Here is a 20,854-nt window from a genome sequence, read left to right as displayed (position 1 = left end):
TCTAGTATTCTTCTGACTTGCTATTCCAGCCTTAGCAAACCACAAATTGCCCTCTGTAACTCTGCTGAAGTGGCCCTGACAACGCTCACAAGAACTGTGTAACGCTGCCTAACCTCATATTCATATTTGAGCAAAGTCCTGTAGTATTACTCTACCGCCTTAGTCAACATGCTTTCCCTTTCAGTGACGGTTATGTACTTCTTTTAGCTTGTCCATAAAATGCAAGTGTAAAGTGTGTCCTTTAGAGGTAATTCATTGCTTGAATTTCACTTCCCAACAGTAGGGGGAGCCCGAGAGCAAAAAATACAATGCAAATTCCTGCATAGTGCTGCTTTAACTCCCTCTCGGTTAATTATCGGTTATTCCTTGGGTAAAAGTGCCAGGGCTACAGAGTGTTGATTAACTCATTCAAAGTGAGTAAAGGTCACTAAAGTAGAGCTGTATTGCTGCTGCACTAACGGCGGGCCTTCTGTTGGACTGTAAGCTGGGAGGGGGGGTTCCTGATGTGAGAAATGACCGTGAAAGTGTGTATAGCTGTTTCACAAGGTGAAAGGCCGCTCTGCTGTTAGGTTAGGGTGGGGGGAGGGAGGGTTCCTTGCACTTTTTTTTATGCTTTTTCAGAAGAGTACATGTACAAACAGCACAACACCCCAATTGTCGGGCAGCTTTATTGGGCTTCATTAAAATAGCCACACTATCAGCTCCTGCACCCTGTTACCTTCTCTCGGTGTCTCTCTATCTCACACTCTCTCTCTCTTTCCTCAGCTAACAGCCTCCTCCTGAGTAAACTTGGCACCTGCGTGGGGCTTCACAGCAGTGGGCTTGTTCTTTTTGGGCCAGGGTGGGTCTCGACCCATGCTGTTTTTCTATGCCCCCCTTCCCACCTCCCCTCGTCCCACTCCCTTTTCTCCACTCTTGTCAGTTCACAAGCATTCCTCTGGTATTTATATTTCCCTCCCGCGCCTAGCAGTACTAGCACAGACCTTGGATTCAGCCTCGGCTTGAGGGCCAGCCCTTACTTCTTCTCTCCTCACTGGCTCCAGCCTGGTCATGTGACCCTGAAGGGGGAGGAGTCTCGCCCCCTGGCCCTCCGCCCAGATTCCTTACAGCTCTTAGGTCTCATATCTCACACGTGTTGGGCTGTTGGTGGACACACACTTGCGTGACTGTTGTGTGTGTGTGTGTGTGTTATTGTAGTGTTTGTCTTTCGGGGAAAGTTTGGGGGTGGGTGGCAGCACAGTTGCGTAGCCATGTTCAGGGAGCTGCCCGTGTCCGAAAGCAGCAGCGAGTGTTTGGGCAGTATGACCCCAGAGACGCAGGACATCTACCTGAGGATGGACCACCACCGCAGGCGCTCCGGCTACAGGCTGGGCCGGATCATCGCCCGCCAGCAGCTGCTCAAGAGGATAGCTGCAGGTATGGCCAGGTGCAGTTATATAAGCAGATACTGAGTCAGAGTCTCAGAGTGTGTGTAAGTGTGTGTGTGTGTGTATGTGTTCTTGAAGAGTGGGCTTGCACTGTCACTAAGGATATTTGGCTCAGAGAATGGAGCTTGTTGAAAACCGAGTTGACATTGACTTTGTTGAGGTGTGTCTTGGCTTTTAGCTGTGGATACACCTTTTGTTGTGTTTACTTTAACTCCTCTGAGAGAATTTCAGCTTTGGTGTATTAGGAATATGTAAGTAGTATGTGGATCCCACGCTGTGCGTAGTATTCAGAGTTTTCAATGTACGTTCATGGAATTGTCATGTAATGAAATACTCAGTGGTTAAAAACCTTAAAGGTGTAAGATAATATTGATACACTTGAGTCCAGAGCTGGGCAATGTGACGATTTTTTCCTGTATAAGCTTTTCTAAGCATATGGAGGATATTGTTGGTGCTTAATAAACACTGATCAGCTGCAGGGTTCATGACTGACAGTGTGATTAGATTGGTTAAATTAGATGAAGAGCAGCAGATAGTTTTTACGAATCTGTTGCTACTGATGTATTTAGTCTGTGATTACATGCATTGTAATGAGTATTGCGTATCGTGAAAAATCTCTTTAAATATTGCGATATAGTATTTTTACTGTATCGCCCAGCCCTACTTAAGTATCACAGTTTTGTTTTGCCATACTGTATCGATTCTCAAAAACACAACATTGATTTTTAATTAATATTAATATATATATATATATATATATATATATATATATATATATATATAGTAAATCGTAACCCCTGTATTTTTTAATTAATAGTTTTTATGCAAAGATTCTTTTTGACAGTTTTTCCTAAAATTTGATACAAATAAAAAAAATTACACTACATCATCTTGCTTACAGTAATGAAATTGTAAACAGTGAATTTTTAATTAATAGTTTTTATGCAAAACTTAGTGGAAGACAGGGTTTATTTTTTGACAGTTTTCTAAATTCTTTGTAAAAAAAATCACTGTCGTCTTTTTTACAGGATCACAAAATATTGCAATAAATACAATTATAGCCTCTGTATCAAGATACACATTATATTGCCAGGTTCTTGCCGATACACAGCTCTAATAAGAAATCCCAGTATATTGTCTTGCTTACAGTAGCGCAATACATTGTATTTTTAATTAATTTATGCAAAGATTTGTTTTTATAGTTTTCCTAAAATTTGATAAAAAACACAATTTATTGTCTTGCTTACAGGATCGCAGTATATCTCAATATTTTAAATTGTAACCCCAAAAATTGTATTAGTAAAAAAAAAGCACAGAATATCGTCTTGTTTACAGTAACACTATATATTGCAAAACATTAAATCATAACCCTTGTATTTGTAGTTGTTTTTATGCAAAAATTTATTTTGATAGGTTTCCAAAAATTTGATAAAAATTACAATACATCATCTTGCTTGCAGTATCACAATATATCTCAATATATTGAATCGTAACCCTGTATTTTTAATTCAGAGTTTGTTCTGCAAATATTTGTGAAAGACTGGTTCATGTTGACAGTTTTTCTAAAATTTGATTATAACAAAAACCCACAACATTACATCTTGCTTAAAGTATCACGATATGTTGAAATAAATTGAATCGTAACCTCTGTATCGTGATACAAATCTAATCGCCAGTTTCACAGCTATAATAAGAACTAAGAACCTTTCAGTTTAGGGATAAACCAATATAAGAATTAGTGGCCGATGATGATGATGATATCCACTATTTTTCATGTAAATATCTGGTGATATAGATGCCAGTGTCAGTGAATAAACATAATAATGTAGATGAATTTGGACTAAATCCACCAAGATCAGCATTACAGAGAAATACAGCTTTCGTCTGTGTTTTTGTTTGGATCAAATTCAGTAAAATTAATAAAGGATTTATTAAAATATCTTTACAATAGTCTCCTAAACCTTCTGCTTCTGCATCTTCTCTACAAATACATCAATAAATACATCATTAAATATTAGCTTAACTGTGATGGACTGGTGCCCTGCCCAGGGGACATTCCTCCCTTAGGCCCAATGATTCAGGGTAAGCTCCAGACCCACTACGACCCTTAGCAGGAGGAGATGGATGAGAATATGAACATAGTTGAACGTAATAAGCAATATCTGCCAATACTGACAACCTTCCAGCTCTAAGAAAGCATCCATTGAAAGTTTATTTCAGGAACCAAAGGTGACGCTTCCGTGGCATCTCTCTAAAGAACCCCTTCCAGCACCTTTTTCCATAAGAGTGTACTCTTTCGTACGTCTAACGGCCTATTTGACAGGGGACTGTCAGAGTTGTTAAGGTCAGTGCTGGCTAGTGCTGAAGTCCAGAACTAAAGTGAGTCATGCTTGTGAGTTTCTGCAAATGTTGACACCTCAGGCTGCTGCTTTCAGTGGAGGACAATGGTGGAAAACCTGAGCAAACAGGGCTTGACCTCTCAGAGCAGCCAGGCCGTCCCTACCGCTTTTGTCCTAATCAGCATGGAGGCTCACCTGGGGGGGGATGAGCACGCATGACAAGAGGGGTTAGGACCCTCACACCCCCTTCCCTCCTACACCCACACATTTGCACACACATTTGCAGGTGTGGCTCCTTAAGCACCCTCAGCACGTTCGGAAGCCACCCATATTTTATTAGCTCTCAAAGGTGAGACATTCCAGTCCAGTCCTCTGTGATACATTTTATGGTATCGGATTGCAGTGTTTAGCTATAAACTTGTGTACCTGGTGTTTGGGATGGGTTTGGCTTTAATCAAGCATGGCTTGAACGTGTCTTTAACCTGTCTTTGAGGTTGTGGGTTAATTGTATCTGTTTAACAGTTAAAAAATCAACAGGAAAATATTTTACATCATTTTTAGAGCATTAAAAAACTTTTGTTCTGGGTAAATTAGTGTAAAATGTTTGAAAAAAGGCTAAACAAAATGTGAATACATAAAACTGATGTGCTGAATATGGAGGTTTTGCCACTGTACAGAAAATAAAACAATTATTTTCACATTTTAATATGCAAATTATGATCTTTAAAGGGTGAAAAACTTGACTACATTGATTTATTGTACTTTTTTTGGATGGTTACTCATGCACAGGTGCAGTTTGATCTATAGAATATGAACTATAGTAGCATTATGACTCGAATTGCTTATTATTCAATAGATTGTAAAATAAATCTGAATTTGATGGGAAATATCTTGTGAAATGTGTGAATTTCTCCTCAATTCTTTATTCATGTCCATAAATGTGAAGCCTTTAAAAAGAGCACTTGCTCACTTATGAGTTCTTCCATGGTCCAAATTTGAATCCCTGCTAAGTGACCTTCTGAAGCTTTCAGAGGAAGTTATCTAGAACAGGACTCTGTGCGCTTGACGGCGTACGTGCGTTATCAGTCATACTGTAGGTTATTCTTTGACTGGAGACGCACCGTGGAATCTCAAGGCCCAGCATAGGCATGTGTTATGCTTTCAGGGGATCTAGATTATCTTCAGTGGGACACAGGTGGACGTGTGGGGTCTTGTAGTTAGAGGTTCGAGAAGGGGGGGGGTCAAAGTTGTCTGGGTTACCTGGGTTAAAAGGTATTTAGGTCAGTCGGGCTGGAGAAATGACAATTGTCTGCTGTTCCAGAGCATTCCTGAAAAGAAATATTCAATAACAGAGACCCATACGCACTACGATTACTGTGCTTTCACAGGCAGACAGCTACCTATTGTGTTGTGAGTATTACCGCATGTTACTTACTTTTCCTGAAGTGTCAGAAGACCGGGTTTTCCTTTCATCTATGTGAGAGTCATGTGTAATGGGAATTGTCATCGTTTTAACCCTCCTGGTATGTTCAACAAGGAACGGCAATAATGATCCTGGCTCAAACTGCCCTGGTGGATCCGAACCATCCGAGAGTAATAAAACCATCCGAAAGTGATAAAAAAAAAGATATATTTCATGTAATTAATATCAGTTTAATTAATATTTTGTGTAATTTTTGCCTTTATAAATCATAATTTCATTTCATAATTTCAAAATGTCATATATCTATATATATAATTCATTTAATTGTTTATTATAATTAATTTACTTAGTAAATATTTTTATTTTATTTTATGTATTTATTTTTTTGTATTTTGTTTTCTGTGCACCAACAAAAGCTAGACGTTCAACACATTTGTTTTTTATTTATTTATTTATTTATTTATTTATTTATTTATTTATTTATTTATTTATACTTCAACATTTCTCCACTAAAATGCTCCAAACATGACACAAAATATATTTTCCCTGTATTTTTAAGCTTTTAAATGGGTCACATTGACCCACTACATAACAGAAAGATTGAATGTACATTTGCAGAAGATGAAATGGCAAGGGTCATCTGAGCTGCTCTGTGGGTAGTGTTGTCTAACAGTGCTGTCTGACAGCTAGACACAGTAAATTGCCGTTCTTTGATAATGCCAGTTAAGTGGACTGCTTATTATGGAGTCACTAACCGTATCTCAATACTGTGATTTCAGTATCCCTTACAGTGTAACACATATATTAACTGTGTAATTATGAGACACGATAAAAGACTGACCTTCATTATTATGATCAAAATCACTGATTGGCTGCGTTGAAAGGGCCTGAGGGTGAATGTTTGCCTTAAAGTCTAAAGAGCAGGAGAAAGTAAAAGGGCAGTCGTATGACCCTCATGACACGGTTCTGCATTCCATCTGGTCAGCTCTGTTGACAGAGAGCGAATAAGAGAGAGGGGCTGGACGTACTCAGGGCCACTCACCCATGCCTGAAGCCTGAGCTACCAAACACTCACAGCATGGCATGGCTTCCATTAGCTGGACTAGAGGGCCTTCCTGAGGAGAGCGGTTACACCAATCAAGGGCATTGAAAAAGAGCTTCTCCAGCTTTTGTTGGAGTTACTGTCTCTACTGGCCAGAGAAGACAGCTTTCTGCTAGATTTTGGAGGAGCATTGCTGTGAGGATTTGATAGCGTTCAGCAACAAGAGCGTTAGCAAGTTGGATGATCACCACCACCCCACCCCACCTCATTCCCAACTCATCCCCAACTCATCCCAAAGGTATTGGATGGAGCACCAACCAAACAGGGGGGCTTTTTACCCTATACTCTAGCCCACGCCTGGCATCAGGCATAGTGCCAGTAGCTTCATATTTATCTGGGGTTAATGGGTGCAACTTAAAGTAGCTGAATGCATTCATTAGAATGGGTGTCCACAAACATTTGGCCACATAGTGTATGTTACAACAAAGGGCTTTTAACTCAACCTGAACGTAAAGATCTTTTTTATGATCTGACGGTGCCGTTCTGCCAGCATCACTTTAGTCAGTGTACCGAACTCTGTCTAACTGCCTGTATAGTCAGTTAATGGGCAGGCACTTTTTTTATGAGTGGACAATGTTGACTCAGGAGCAGTGTCCTCTTTTCCCCTTTTATGAAGTTTGGTTAAACAGGGAGCTCCAGGCCTGCTCTTCTGCGTAAGCGACGGCAGAATGTTTAGTCCATGTAGGGCTTTGTGGAGGATTTTGCTGGAATTCTCGTTCTCCCTGTGTGATTTAAAGTAGACCATTGTGAGTGCGGCGTTGCTCCGCTGCTTTGGCATCGCTATTAGATCTACACATCTGCTGCTGCTCCTCTTCCTGCATACACTCCAGTTCATACACACGCTCGATGTGTAAATCTGCCCTATAAAATGTGCGCATTTGGGCTTACAGAGACGCACAAAAAAGTGATACACACTCGCTCAAACACTGCCCACTCTCAGCAGACTCAATGAGCTATTCATGACTTCATGCTGAGGAAATTTCCTGCCGAATTTTTTGCAACCCTCTCCTGAATTCCTGATCACTTTCTTCATGCACAGCTCGGGCTGCTATTTCCAGCCTGCAGGTCTGCCTTTACCGAAATTCATTACACACCACCAGTTTGATGAAGTCTAATGAGTATTTCCATGGTCCTTCTGGTTCTGGTGGTTCTTCTAGTTCTGCTTCAACACCATTCATGGTGGAAACACTAATCTGTCACTGCTAAGTAGTGCTTTCATTGCTCTTATCCTTCACTGTTTACTCGAGAATAACCTCAGCTAGTTTGAACAGACTCAAATTCAAAGATACCTCTAAGCTCAGACTCTACTAAACACGTCAATATGGACCATAATATTCTACTATTCGCCCAAGTACTCTCGGAAGAGGAGGGTCTTCAGTCTGGGTTTGAAGACAGCGAGCAATTCTGCCGTTCAGACACCCAGGGGAAGTTCGTTCCACCACTTTGGTGCAGGACAGAAAAAAGCCTGGACGCTCGTCTTCTGGGAATTATGAGGGATGGCGGGTCGAGCCGAGCCGTACCTGAAGCTGGAAGGGCTCTTGGTGCAGATCAGCTTTTGACCACCGCCACCAAGTACGGAGGGGCTGGTCCAGTCTTGGCTTTGTAGGCCAGCGTCAAGGTTTTGAATCTGATGCAGGCAGCAGCTACAGGAAGCCAGTGTAGCGAGAACGCAGCAGTGGAGTTAAGTCTTCTAGTGTACAGTTAGCGTTTAGTCTGGTTTGCTCTTGATGGTTGAAGCGAGTGGTGAGGATCACCATGGCCAGATCCAGAGAGCTCTCTGAGGCCTTCAGAAAGAAGGTTGTGGATGCAGAAGAACCAGAAATCAGCCGCTCCACTGTCCTCTAAATCATTTACTGGTGTAACAACTGCCAACGTGGCCAAATCAGGCCGTACTAGCAAGGTCAACCCAGGAGCAGAAGCAGAAGATGAGTAAAGAAGCCTATCAAAATACTATCAGTTGCTCTCCTGACCTGTATAATATACTAACATCTGTTTGAATGAATCGTCCATTTATTCAGTGAACTCTGACGATGTAGTGCAATGTGGTCATGTGATAGACAGTCACTGATTTGATTGGTGCTTTCATGAGACTTGTTTCACGAAGTTGGGAAGGTTGCAACTCTTGCAGGATACTTTACATTTTGCAGCTCAAGCTAAATTTACATGGATGTTTTAACATGTAAAGCAAGGCTTAACCAGTCTTACTGTAGGTTCCTGTCTGCAAATCGCTGTAGAGCTGGGCAATATGACGATATTTTATCATATTGTGATAAATTTTGTTATTGTGATAACAATATGCTTTTCTAAGCATATGCAGGATACTGTTAGTGAGCGCTTAATAAACACTGATCAGCTGCAGGCTTCATTACTAACAGTTTAATTCGACTGGTTTAATTAGATGAAGAGCAGCAGATGTTGAACATAAATCACTGTATACAGTACGGGAGAGGATCTGAACAGCAGTTCATAAGAATCTGTCACTACTGATGTATTTAGTCTGTGATTACATGTATTAATCAATAATAATAATAATAATAATAATAATAATAAATATTGTGTATTGCGAAAAACATCTTTAAATATCATGATATTGTATTTGTACCATATCGCCCAGCCCTACCTTGCTGTTAACCTTCCATGTGGCCCTGGAATGAGGCTGTGTTAAGACAACCAGAGATGTTAATTAAGCTGTATTTGAATCTAATAATTGTTCTGAAATTGACACATGTTGGGTATACCAGGTATCATTGGACCTGGTACTTCTTCCCTGGCACGTTTTCATCCCTCCTTTCATCGCTGACTGGTCAAAGGCCAGCTGACAGATCTCTTGACCTCTCAAACATCACCTTTAACAACCTTACGCAACTCGCACGCAACCACATATCATCTGTAGCAACTTGCGGGCCTTGCCAAGACTCTCTGTTAAGATTATTACCTCACTGGTCAGTGTTGCACTGGACCGTTGCCTTCTATCCTTCACCTCCAGATTAATGTCCTGGCAGCTGACCTCAGCGAGCAGAGATTAGATCTCAGTGAATGGGGTCATGAGCTTTCTAAGCAGGTGACTTTCAAAGCAGCACTAATGGCTAGCATACCCTACCACTTTAATAGTTGCTAGTTTTCATTAGCATTAGCATAAACTCTCAGTTTTGGGCCTGACGGTGGGACTGATAGCATGTTGTTAGTGTTAGTGTTGTTCTACAGTGATTTTAATTATTAATGACAGTATTTTAATTGTTGTTTGATAAATAAATAGTAAGTATGTGACTTTTGAATAGCATAGAATAGCGTAGCATAACATAACATAAGACAGCATGGCAGTGTAACAATAACAGTGTAATTATGTTTTAAATTATTCCCAGTGGTGCTGTCCTCCCAGTGTCCTCTCAGTGTCCTTGGAGTGCAGTATGCGGTTAGCTAGATGAAGACATTGTAGCCAGTCTGCTGGGTTAGCTTTTAGCCTAGTACCCGCTTGCCTCACTGGCTCCTGAGGTCAAGGCGCCTCTACAGTACCCTAGATTCCTTGTGGTGTTCCCCTTGGTAGGCCCTCCTCTAGCGTCTCTCAGGGCTGGGTGTATATAAATTTCGGTGGTGTAAATAAAATTACAGGGTTTAAGATTCACGGTTCATCACTGTGTTGAAATACACTATATAGACAAAAGTATTGGGACACCTGGTCATTCATTGTTCCTTCCAAAACCTTTTGTTGGAGTCACAGTCTCTACTGTCCAGGGAGGGCTCAGTTTTTGGAGGAGCATTGCTGTGATGATTTGATCGTATTCAACAACAAGAGTGTTAGTATAGTGTTAGTATTTGTCAGGATGTTGGGCTGTATTGGATGGAGCACCATCTGCCAGCTCCACTGCTCCACAGCTCAATGCCAGGGGGCTTTATCTTGGTATGCATCTGGATCACCCATGCATCAGCAATGGGTGCAACTTAAAGTAGCCGAATGCATTCATTAAAAGGGGTGTCCACAAACATTTGGACAGATGCTGTAGCTCTAAATAGTCAGCGGATGTTCACTAAATGGTCTGCTAAGACATGTAGTCCAAGAGTGCTGTTGGCAAGAGCAGATGAGTGAGTGAACTCGCGGCTTTGAGAAGAGGCTCTTGGTCTGAACAGCTTGAGAATCCAATCACTACAAACTAATGGGGAGGTTTGTGAGAAGTATGAGGGCAAACCCTTTCTTTTTGTTTTGGACAGCTGGAGTAGGGGAGAGTGTTTAGCCACTTGAGGCTGAAGGAGGACGAGCACTCTAGTTCTTCCTCTCCCCAAAAGCTCAATGGACGTTCCATTCGGCGCTGCTGTAGGCTCATTTGGGATGGGTACAGGTTTGCATATATGAGTGCTGGCTATTGAGATGTTTTTTATGTGAAGGAGCTCTTGAGAATGTGAGCTACTGCTACACAGGCCCATCAGGACTGAAGTCTTTGTGGTGTGTTATTCAGGCAAGGGTGAAGCACACCATGGAATTTAGATTGCAGTGCTACGGCTGCACCGTATGTTTGCTTAATGATAGTAATGCCTTCTAATCTCGTTACTAACACAGTCCGATTTTTTTATAATCTGTAATTTCCAAAGAACAAATCCATGTACAGCAAAGCATTCGCCACTAAACAGAGCAAAGTACAGACTATTACTCAGCAGGAAAAATGACTCAGAGAGCTCTTAAATCATGTACGCTTCCCAGGTGCCAGTCTGAGCGGGGGCTACTCTCCACACACTGCCTTAGTCATGCGCTGTGTTTTTCTAGAGTCCATCAGTTTCAGTTTAAGGGAAAGAACCGTGATTGTTAGCCCTGACATTTGCTCTGACGTTTTATATGGAAGAGGGAGATGGGGAAAAATGGGAATTCTCACCTTATGTCCCATTATTAGGATGCCCACTCAATCTCAATTAATATGTAGGTCTTAAAGGACCTACATCCTCTTTGTATCCGTCTCTTTTGCTGTAATATGTGTAAATTTATGTACCGAAAGCAGGTAGCTCGCTCACAAAGCGGTCTGGGCCACTCACGCTCCTTATCAGTGCTCGAGTGGGGCTGAATTTGGGACATGTTAAAAACAAAGAATATGAACAAGCGTTTTAATTTTGGCTTAAAGCCTTAATGTCCATTTGTGTAACAGTACATTCATTTATCCGGAACCTCCACGGCACAGACATTGTGGTTCGGAGCCTGCAGTCGTATGGAGAATGTTGCGAAGACTGATGACTGTAATGCGGAACCAGATTTCACAAGCGCATGCTCTACCTAGAAGACCTGTAACATGTAAGCAAGTTATAACCTTTTGCAAGTCAGCAAAATGTCATGCCAAGCTTAGCTAAAGCTGATTGGCGTCTCACAGATTGGCTTTTGCCACTCAGTCCGACAAAAATGTGACGTGCTCCAGCGGGAACGTGACATCAGTGCATACCCTCTATACCCTCATCACTGTATAAAAGCTAAATACACACTTAAAAGTGCACGGGAATCAGAATCAGGTTGGATGTTGGATGTTAGCAGTTTTAATTAGGCTGTTTTCCTTCTCTTGCTTATAGTCTTAAATGAAATTTTAAAATCTTATCATATTTAAAGTGAAATTATGAAGGTTTTTGGCTCATTGTTTCTCTTTTTCATTTCGATTTTTAAAACTGTAAAGCTTGTTAGCAAATCGAAACATGAAACATTGTGATTTGTAGGCTATACTGGTATCGCAGTCCTGCACTTTTGCCATATCATCCATCAACTGTTAGATATCATCTCAGCAACATGGATTAACTATTGCTTACTTTCTAAACTGACTTAAGGACAAGCATAGTTCAATAAATCCAAATTTTAAAGCAGCATTATGTAAGAATTGTCATTTTTACTCCTGGGCTCCCCTACAGTCCAGGAGACTAATTGAGTTTAGCAGTATAGCACTGCAATAAGTACAAATTGCACTTTGAGCGCCTTCTTATGGACAGCTCTACACTTGACTTTTACACTTTTACAAGGTACAGAACCGGCAGTAAAAGTGAACGGTGCGTGTGAACTGAGGCAGTCGAGTAATATTGCAGGATTTGACACAGATACGACTCGGGATACGCATTGTAGCGCAGTTCTGGCTTGGTGCCTTGGGCAGCTCCACTAAAGTTCTATAGTGCAGTTAGCAGCGCTCCGGCTCAGAGTGGGAACATCAGGGGTACCATTTTCCCAGTTACAGTCAGTGCACATGATGAAGTCAACAGGATTGTGAAGCAGTCCGCTAAAGCAGGTAAACCTGCTACATAATGTATCATGTCTGACATCCGATTACAAGGTAAATAATTAAATCTCAAAATGAAATGGTTGCTGATTCTTGGCCCATAATGAGAATGTACACCACTGTCTAAAAGCTTGTTCTTTACTAGGACTGTCTGACTACAGCTTTCCTACCTCAGTTCTAGATCTGTTCGGCTATAGAGAGCTGTTTGGCTGTCTGTGCTACAGATGGCTAATCATTGACAGGCTTCAGTAATGCGTGCTTGGGCATTACTGTAACGGCTGTGCACAAAGTCACCCATTAACAGAGGCTTGGGCGTGAGTGTGCAATCATCTGCCTTCCTCTTCTCAGCCGTCACAGAAATAAACCAATCCTTAAACTGAACAGAAGTGAGGAAATGCTGGAATGGTATTGAGTCTGGAAGCTTTACTGATGTACCGAGGCCTGTCTTTTTGGAGACGTTCCACATCAGATGTGGCTAAATAAATATGTTTACTGAGTTATAAATGACACTCTCTGTGAGTGGGTAGGCGGATGACTGTTGACTGTGTGTCCAGAGATGGAATAAATATGCTTGTATTTTCCCGTTCTGCTTTTCTTTTTTTGCCTTGAGAGTTCTGTTTTGGATTTTGGCTGATGAGTGCCCCCTGCTGGTTGAGGTATGAATCGCAGGTTTCTAAATGGAGAGAATGACGGGCCTTGTGCATTGGGCTAACCGCAGAAGTTCAGCTGCTGTCTGTTCGGTTTATAGTGTGCATCGCTCAACAAGAAACAACAGTCTGAATATAGCACAGGCCGGGGTGGCCATGGATAAATAGCAACCATCTGAGCAGTTTGAAGGACTGAGGATAAACCGTACTGTGCATTTATCGGGTATTAATACAGAAATGAAAAAGTGGAGCAGGCATGTCCTCTTATGCATGACTTCTCGATGAAAGTCAAGGTGAAAAGGTTTCATGCCAAGTTATTTTGGAGCATTTCTATTGATTTCTATTGACACAATGTAAAGAACAACTGCCAGATTCACATTATGTCAAAAAGTGAAGCCACAAAAGTGGATCCCCCAAGCCCACCTCTTACAATTACATTACAAACTCAGACAAGAAAGCAAGCCACAGTGCACCGATGTACATCTGCTTGAGTATTAATGGGGAATTCCCCAACTTTCTGCATATTTCAGTGGTTAAGATGCAGACAGAGCCATTTAGAGCCATTCAGTGTAGAGCCATCAGATCATTGTAGAGAAACTTACTTACCTAACACAGATTTCTCTACAGTGGTGGTGGTGATTGGCCCCTGGGGTCACAATGACTACAAATAGGTCAGTCATAGAGGTCATTTATTTAATATCCAAAACCACCAGTGAACAGGGTGTTTCCTCTAGGATGTTTCCCCAGCAGCTGCGATCATGACAGACGCCCCCCACCCGGGAGAAGGTGTAAAATGAGGAAATATGACATATGACACAAATGTTGTGAACTATTTATTCAGATCATTTTATACAGATAGCGTCTTTCACCCACTGTGACCTGGTTGTTTTCGAGCTGAATGATACGAGCTATAGTAGCGTTAGCGGAGGTGACCCGGCCTTAGCTAGTTTAATCTCCTCTTCTATATTCTCTCCTCTACTCATAAAGATAAGAAGACTGGCTTGGGCGTCCTCATATGTCTCCCCTTCCTGTATAAATTCCACATTGCAGAGTTTTGTAATTGCGATTTTATGACATTTGATAAAATTCTGACGTGTTTATTATGAAGTGGAAACACTGGTGGACCAACCAACCAACCAACGCACCACATGTCTTCAGAATTTTAATATGTGATGCTGATGATGGTGAAATACTGCTAAATCTGAAAAGCTATGTTTTGCTTTGGGAACTATTTAATCTTACAGTGCACTGCATGTATCCCTCCACCAGGAATGGATTTTAACACAACTTTTTAGACCAAAACCTTCTTAAAATGACTGTAAAACAAAAAGCCAAGCCCATTCTTGTATAAGACATTTCTGTGAGGAGTCAGTTTTGCACAATTTCCCATACACCCCCAATGGAGTTCATCAGCCGAGGCTTTTTTGGTGTCCAGAGTTTGCTTCTATAGTTTTTCCACTGACGTTGATAGGCTAATAGTATATGTAGCTAACGAGCAGGGACGCACATTATGATTATTTCTCCAAATTGCGAAATTAATATTGCTATTATAATTATATTTACTACACAGTATGTGTTGGATCATGTAAATGCAATTCATTCAGATACTCCATTAATTAGCCTTATGAAAACTGAAAATCTAAATCATCACAGACTTAACGTTATATTAATCATTAAAAATCACTGCAATGCTACCATGAAAATATCTAATAAATCCCAGGATTTTCTGTCATTCAGGATTGTCTCTAGTTTGAAGTCCAGAATTCAGTTTTTAAGATGTTTGGGATGACATTACAGGGTAAATATCTGGAATTACAGTTTCTACTTAAAAATAAAATTGTGGATATTGGACTTGCAACGAGATATTCCATGTAAATCATATGATAACAAAGGACTAGTTGCATTAATGGCATGAACTATGTCATTCTGGCAATATGACTAGTCAAAATGGCTTTATTATTCTATAGATCTGTATATTACTAGCAACAAATTCATAATTGATATCTGAAGTTCTACTAGTAAAAGTTGCGCTACAGACACAGACCTTAAATTTTTACTAGTAAAATTGTTTAGTGATGGTTTGTACTGGTGGTAAGTTTCTGCTATATAATGGTCTGCATATTCTTCTCAGTGAACATGCTTGCATACTAATAGCAATAAAACGTTTTAGATCAAAACCTTCTCAAAACTACTGTAAAACAAAATTCCACAACCATTCTTGTATAAGACATTTCTGTGATGAAGCTTTACGAGGCATTTAACTGTTCAAAATGTCAAGGTTTCTTTCACCACCGTTGTACACAGCTCTGATTTGGTTGATTTTTCTAAACGGTTTAACAATGCATGAATTTTTCAATATCTAAGGAATTCCCCTTTAATACCTGCTCACAGATCTCGGGCCCTGTGCCGCTCCCAGCCCGGGTATTACGTCTGTGTGGAAAATCAGATTACAGTGGCGGAGTGTTACTGGAGTGTTACTGGAAGTGTGTTTTGTCTTTATTATAAAGCTGGAGGAATTATAGGACACACAAATGGTAGTTATGACACAGCAGTGTTGTGAAGAAGCGTCATGATGTTGCCTTCAGGTGGCTCGACTTACATGACATTTGTACATTATTACAGGGCGAGAAAGGCTTTTAACAGTCACTCACTCACTCACTCTCTCACTCACACATACACGTTCATGTACTCATCATTATACACAATCTAACACACATATTGGGATGTTTTGAAGTGGATATCTGAGAGAGACAGTCTCCTATAAGAAACACACTGTACTGTACTGTACTGTGCAAGTCATTTCAGGGACTAGAAGGGACTATACATACTGCTCTATGAAAGAGGGTTCTTTAGTACAGGTACTGGTACTGAAAAGAACCAAAGCAACTCAAATAACCATTTGGATTCTTAATGGTTCTTTGCTTGTTATAAGGGAGCTCTTCTGATTTCTATATAACACCAAAAAGGGTGAATAGACAGTTTCTGGGTTCTGTATAGAACAATTCAGATTCCGATCAAGCTGATTGGCGTCTGACTATGGCGAGTGCAAATGACATACAGACCTGCCTACTTCTTTTAAACCAGTGAGGGTATTTTCCTCTGGTGTATTCAGAGCAGAAACACTCCTGAGAACTGCAATGGGAGTGGGAGGGGCTAAACTGCAGTAGACTGAATAGGCGGAGTCGTGTAAATGTGTTAGTTCTCATGTCGTTGCACAAACTGGTTTAAAAACTGGTCATTTCTGAGCATATCATGGATCTCATTAGTACTGCTAGCACACTGAATGGTGCTACTGGTGCTACTGGTGCATTTTTCTATTCAGTCTCAAATGCTATGATTGTGTATTGTGAAAATGCTGTTAAGTCTTCAAGTCTTCAAGCCCATTTCTGCCATATTTCCCAGTATTACTTGCATTACAATAGGCCACACTCTTAAAAACAAAGTACCATAGTAAAAAAAGTACCATAAGGGGTTCTTTGAGCGAACCGTGTTTGGAAAGGAGGTTTGTGAGTAATATAAAGTCCCACAGACTCTTAGTTCACCTTAGAAACCTTCCTTTACATGCAGGGTCTGTACACCTTTACATGGTTCTTCATACACACCCATTTGAATGAGTGATTCGCTTAAACATCCATTCAGCCATTCATCCATTGGATGGTTTTTAGGGAGCCAAACATAATCCTTGGCATCGTTCCTCACGAGTCCAATCTGACATCTTCACCATTACTTTCCAAGAGGCCCAATGGGATTCTCTGAACAAATTCTGCTGCGTGTCGTTGAGGATTTGGGGACAGAACTCACAACTGAGCTAACAAGTGACAAGCTTTGATGAGCTATGGAGGGATATCTCTCAAATCCAGCTTGAAGTTCTTGAAGTGTGAGCAGCCTTCGGTGGAACCTATGAAATGGCTGTCAAAACACTTCAGCATGTGTGGGAAAGTGGCTGTGGGCCAGCATCTGGAAGTGCTTAGCTCGTGTGCAGAGAGGGACTGTGAGATGTGTTCGCTAAGAAGTTTCTCTGATCGATTTTTGGGCCCTGTTGGGAGGCCCTGGGTGGTGTATTTTTGTGGTTTTGAGGTGTTTTCTGGTCCCCTGGGCCTGGCTGTGGGACTGCTTTACTTGGTATAACACATTACTCAAGATGTGGCAGCAGGAATCGCACCTACTTAAAGGAATCGTTCCGTGAAGAGTCAGATTTACAAAATTTCCCGTACACCCCCAATGGAGTTCATCAGCCGAGGCTTTTTTGGTGTCCAGAGTTTGCTTCTATAGTTTTTCCAGTGACGTTGATAGGCTAATAGTATACGTAGCTAACGAGCAGGGACGCACATTATGATTATTTCTCCAAATTGCGAAATTAATATTGCTATTATAATTATATTTACTACACAGTATGTGTTGGATCATGTAAATGCTGTAATTCATTCAGATACTCCATTAATTAGCCTTATGAAAACTGAATATCTAAATCATCACAGACTTAACGTTATATTAATCATTAAAAATCACTGCAATGCTACCATGAAAATATCTAATAAATCCCAGGATTTTCTGTAATTCGGGATTGTCTCTAGTTTGAAGTCCAGAATTCAGTTTTTTAGATGTTTGGGATGACATTACAGGGTAAATATCTGGAATTACAGTTCAAAATAAAATTGTGGATATTGTCAATTGGATTTCTACTAGCAAAAATGTAATTACAGGGAGATATAGATAAGAGATATTCCATGTAAATCAATGATAACAAAGGACTAGTTGCATTAATAGCATACTTTAAATTAGAATTTTTACTAGTAAAATTGTTTAGTGATGGTTTGTATTACTGGTAGTAAGTTTCTGCTATATAATGGTCTGCATATTCTTCTCAGTGAACATGCTTGCATACTACTAGCACCATGGCAGTGGGATGTGAAAGAAGGCCAAAAGTCCATAATTAGCATGACATTGTCACATTTACTGCAATATTCCATAATATCAGCTATTGTCCCAAGACCAAGTATGCATGTATAGACATTAGGAATTATAGAAGTGTATTTGTGCAAAATTCTTCTGCAAACACTGCTCTGAACATTTACAGAACTTTCTGAGACCCCAGCGTTATTAGTTGGACCCCATAGTCCTCATTCAGTTCTCTCTCTGGGGAGATTTGGAGGTATTTGGAGGTCCGGAGGTTGTGGCAGCGGGGCTCACAGAGGCTTTTCTAAGTCGATTAAGTGTGAAGGTTTTTATAAACTCTAGGGGGAGGTGATTTCGCCTGCAAAGCCTTGACTTTTAGCTCTACAGCAACCAGAAAATACACAAATCAACGGCATTAGTTTAAGGGTCTTGGGTCAATTTGTCAAGGCTTTTTATGTGCAGGCATTTTCAGCTGGGCAGGTGGTGAAACTGTCTTTTGAATGCGCTCTCTGACCTGTCGTGTGTATTTTTTTACACAAATCACGTCTGCATCAAAAGCCCCCGGTATTATTTACTGGTCTAGACTCCTTCACCATGTGGCGAGCAGAATCCTCCAGAGGAGCGTTCCAGGACGATCCATTCAGGCTGCAGTGTTTTTGAAGCCGCGTTAGGACTATCCACAGCGTCCACTGTGATGCTAGAGCTTTCATCAGGTTAACAGCCAGATGTGCACTGACGTCCGAGCTTGAGCTGCCCATTACTTTAACTGGAATGCAATGGAAGGGACAATATACTAATTGGAAATGACTAGCCTTTGTTAAATGTTAACCATGTTAGCCTGTTGGTGGACCTTCTCCTTTAAATAACAAGTAGTGGATTGGTGTACAAGTAGAAAAGCACCAATACTGATACCATATCGGTATTGGCGCCAATACTGGCAATAAGGATGGCAACCGATACCATGAAGTTTACTGACAGCCTACTTTTTGTTTTCATTTTTACATAGAACATTTTTGTTTGCATATTAAAACAATATGAAACCAAACATTAAAACAACCAGTAAAAACAGTCATAAATAATTATTACCATAAAACAGACATTTAATGAAACTTTTACATTAGACCTTTTTCTTTCCATATGTTTTTTTGTGGTTTTAGCAGCTTGTTTAAAGAAAACACGCTGAAGTTTAGTAGCTTTTTACACAGAGACGTGAACCTGATCGTAAAATTGCTGCATAAACACTTTTTATTTTTAAACCGTCTTAAACTTGTTTCATTGCTCTGAAATGTGATTTTATTTATTAAATAAAACTTATTAAAAAGCTGTTTGGTCGAGCTTGGCAGAATAATGCTTCCCTAGTTGCACGAGTTTCTGAATTGTGGCAATTTTTATTTTTCATAGCTCTGAAGCTTTTCAAATGTGCAGTTCCTCAACCAGTAAATGCTGTTTTTTCAAGCTTATTATATCTTAGTTGGGATAAGATAAAAAATACAACCTATAAAAAGTGGAACCCTGTAAATATCAGGATTAATAGCCGTCTATCCAGTATTTAAGTCAGAGTTGGTATCGGTATGGGTTCTCGGTATCGGCAGATATTAGATATCTGGTATCGGAAATCATTTCCCCCCACACACCGTCAGTCAACCGAGGTTAATATATTTGTTAGTGGAGCAGTACACTGTGCTGCGTCGTTCCATACATTATTCCATGCAACATTCCATAGGATTATTCAGGACTCCACCCACCCAAGCCTCTGCCTGTTCTCACAGCTGCCCAGCGGCAGTTAGGCTGCTGAACGAACAATAGAGCAGTGGCCGGGTCCTCAGTCCACAAACTATCTCACCTGTATCACCATACCTCCACCCCATACACACACACTCTGCACCCTGCACTTACTACTGGAACCCCTATGCATAGTCACCAGCAGCCACCTACACTACACCTGAATTCACACACATCCAGTGTTTATTTTTTGTTGTAAATAATGTAAACATTTAGATTATATCAAACCTTTATGTTTAAACTGTTTTCAACCAGTGCAGTACTGTAAATAGAGAGAGAGAGTGTGTGTGTATGTATATTTTAAGTTAATGTGTAATAATTTAGTATTTCTATTTTTATATAGATTATTTTGTATGAATCTAACAATTGAGGCCTCAATGAAGACAAACCTTCATAACTTTGTATCATGTTCAAGAGCAAAGAAGAAAAGCACCCTAGCTCATTAGCATTAGCTCATGGCTAGTGCAAAAATAAATTAAATTAAAATACAAATTTCGAATTTTGTGAATGATTACACCCCCTACATGTTTTATTTCTGAGGTTTTCTTTACTTTTGACATAGCTTTAGCACTGGAGCAAGGATGCTAATATAGCCACCAAGGATTGGAAGCTTCTACCCAATTAGCATTGTGCATCCTACATGCCAAATCATTACAAACATGCTACAAATCTCACTAAATCAATAAGTAATCGCCAATAGCCGTGTGTATGTGGCTTCTAACACCTTATGGCGTGTAGTTATAGTATAAAATGGATAAAAGTAGCTACATCCCATAGCTAAATTAGGAGTAATAGCAATAGAATAGTTTAATAAATAATAATATTAATAATTTAGTCAATAATAATAATAATAATAATAATAAAGGGGTGTAATTTGTGTCAAGTTCAATCTTTCGCCTAACTTTCACTCCAGAAGGCCAGAAGTGTCTGTGAGCTGGGCTGGCATAGGTCAGGCTCATACAGAGGTTACGGGGTGAGTTTGCCACAGAGATAAAAGCCGCAGCTTTG

At 40.4% G+C, this 20,854-nt stretch overlaps 1 protein-coding gene across 3 annotated transcripts in view; it reads left to right on the top strand.

Annotated features, from left to right (window-relative positions):
* Positions 1-20,854, top strand: part of stard13b (StAR related lipid transfer domain containing 13b) — a 153,563-nt gene that overhangs the window by 92,581 nt on the left and 40,128 nt on the right. The window contains exon 1 of one of the 3 annotated variants that reach the window (XM_072691535.1): positions 1,149-1,416. The exons of the other annotated variants lie outside the window; for them this stretch is intronic. Coding sequence (XP_072547636.1) covers positions 1,251-1,416 — 166 coding nt within the window. The 5' untranslated portion in view covers positions 1,149-1,250. Of the gene's footprint in view, positions 1-1,148; positions 1,417-20,854 lie in introns of those variants that run through there. 3 annotated transcript variants of the gene reach the window in all.

Source organism: Salminus brasiliensis, chromosome 11 (assembly GCF_030463535.1).
Source record: "Salminus brasiliensis chromosome 11, fSalBra1.hap2, whole genome shotgun sequence".
Classification (NCBI taxonomy): Eukaryota; Metazoa; Chordata; class Actinopteri; order Characiformes; family Bryconidae; genus Salminus; species Salminus brasiliensis.
Note: the sequence above shows the minus strand (reverse complement) of the source record. Positions and strands in the feature narration are given on the sequence as shown.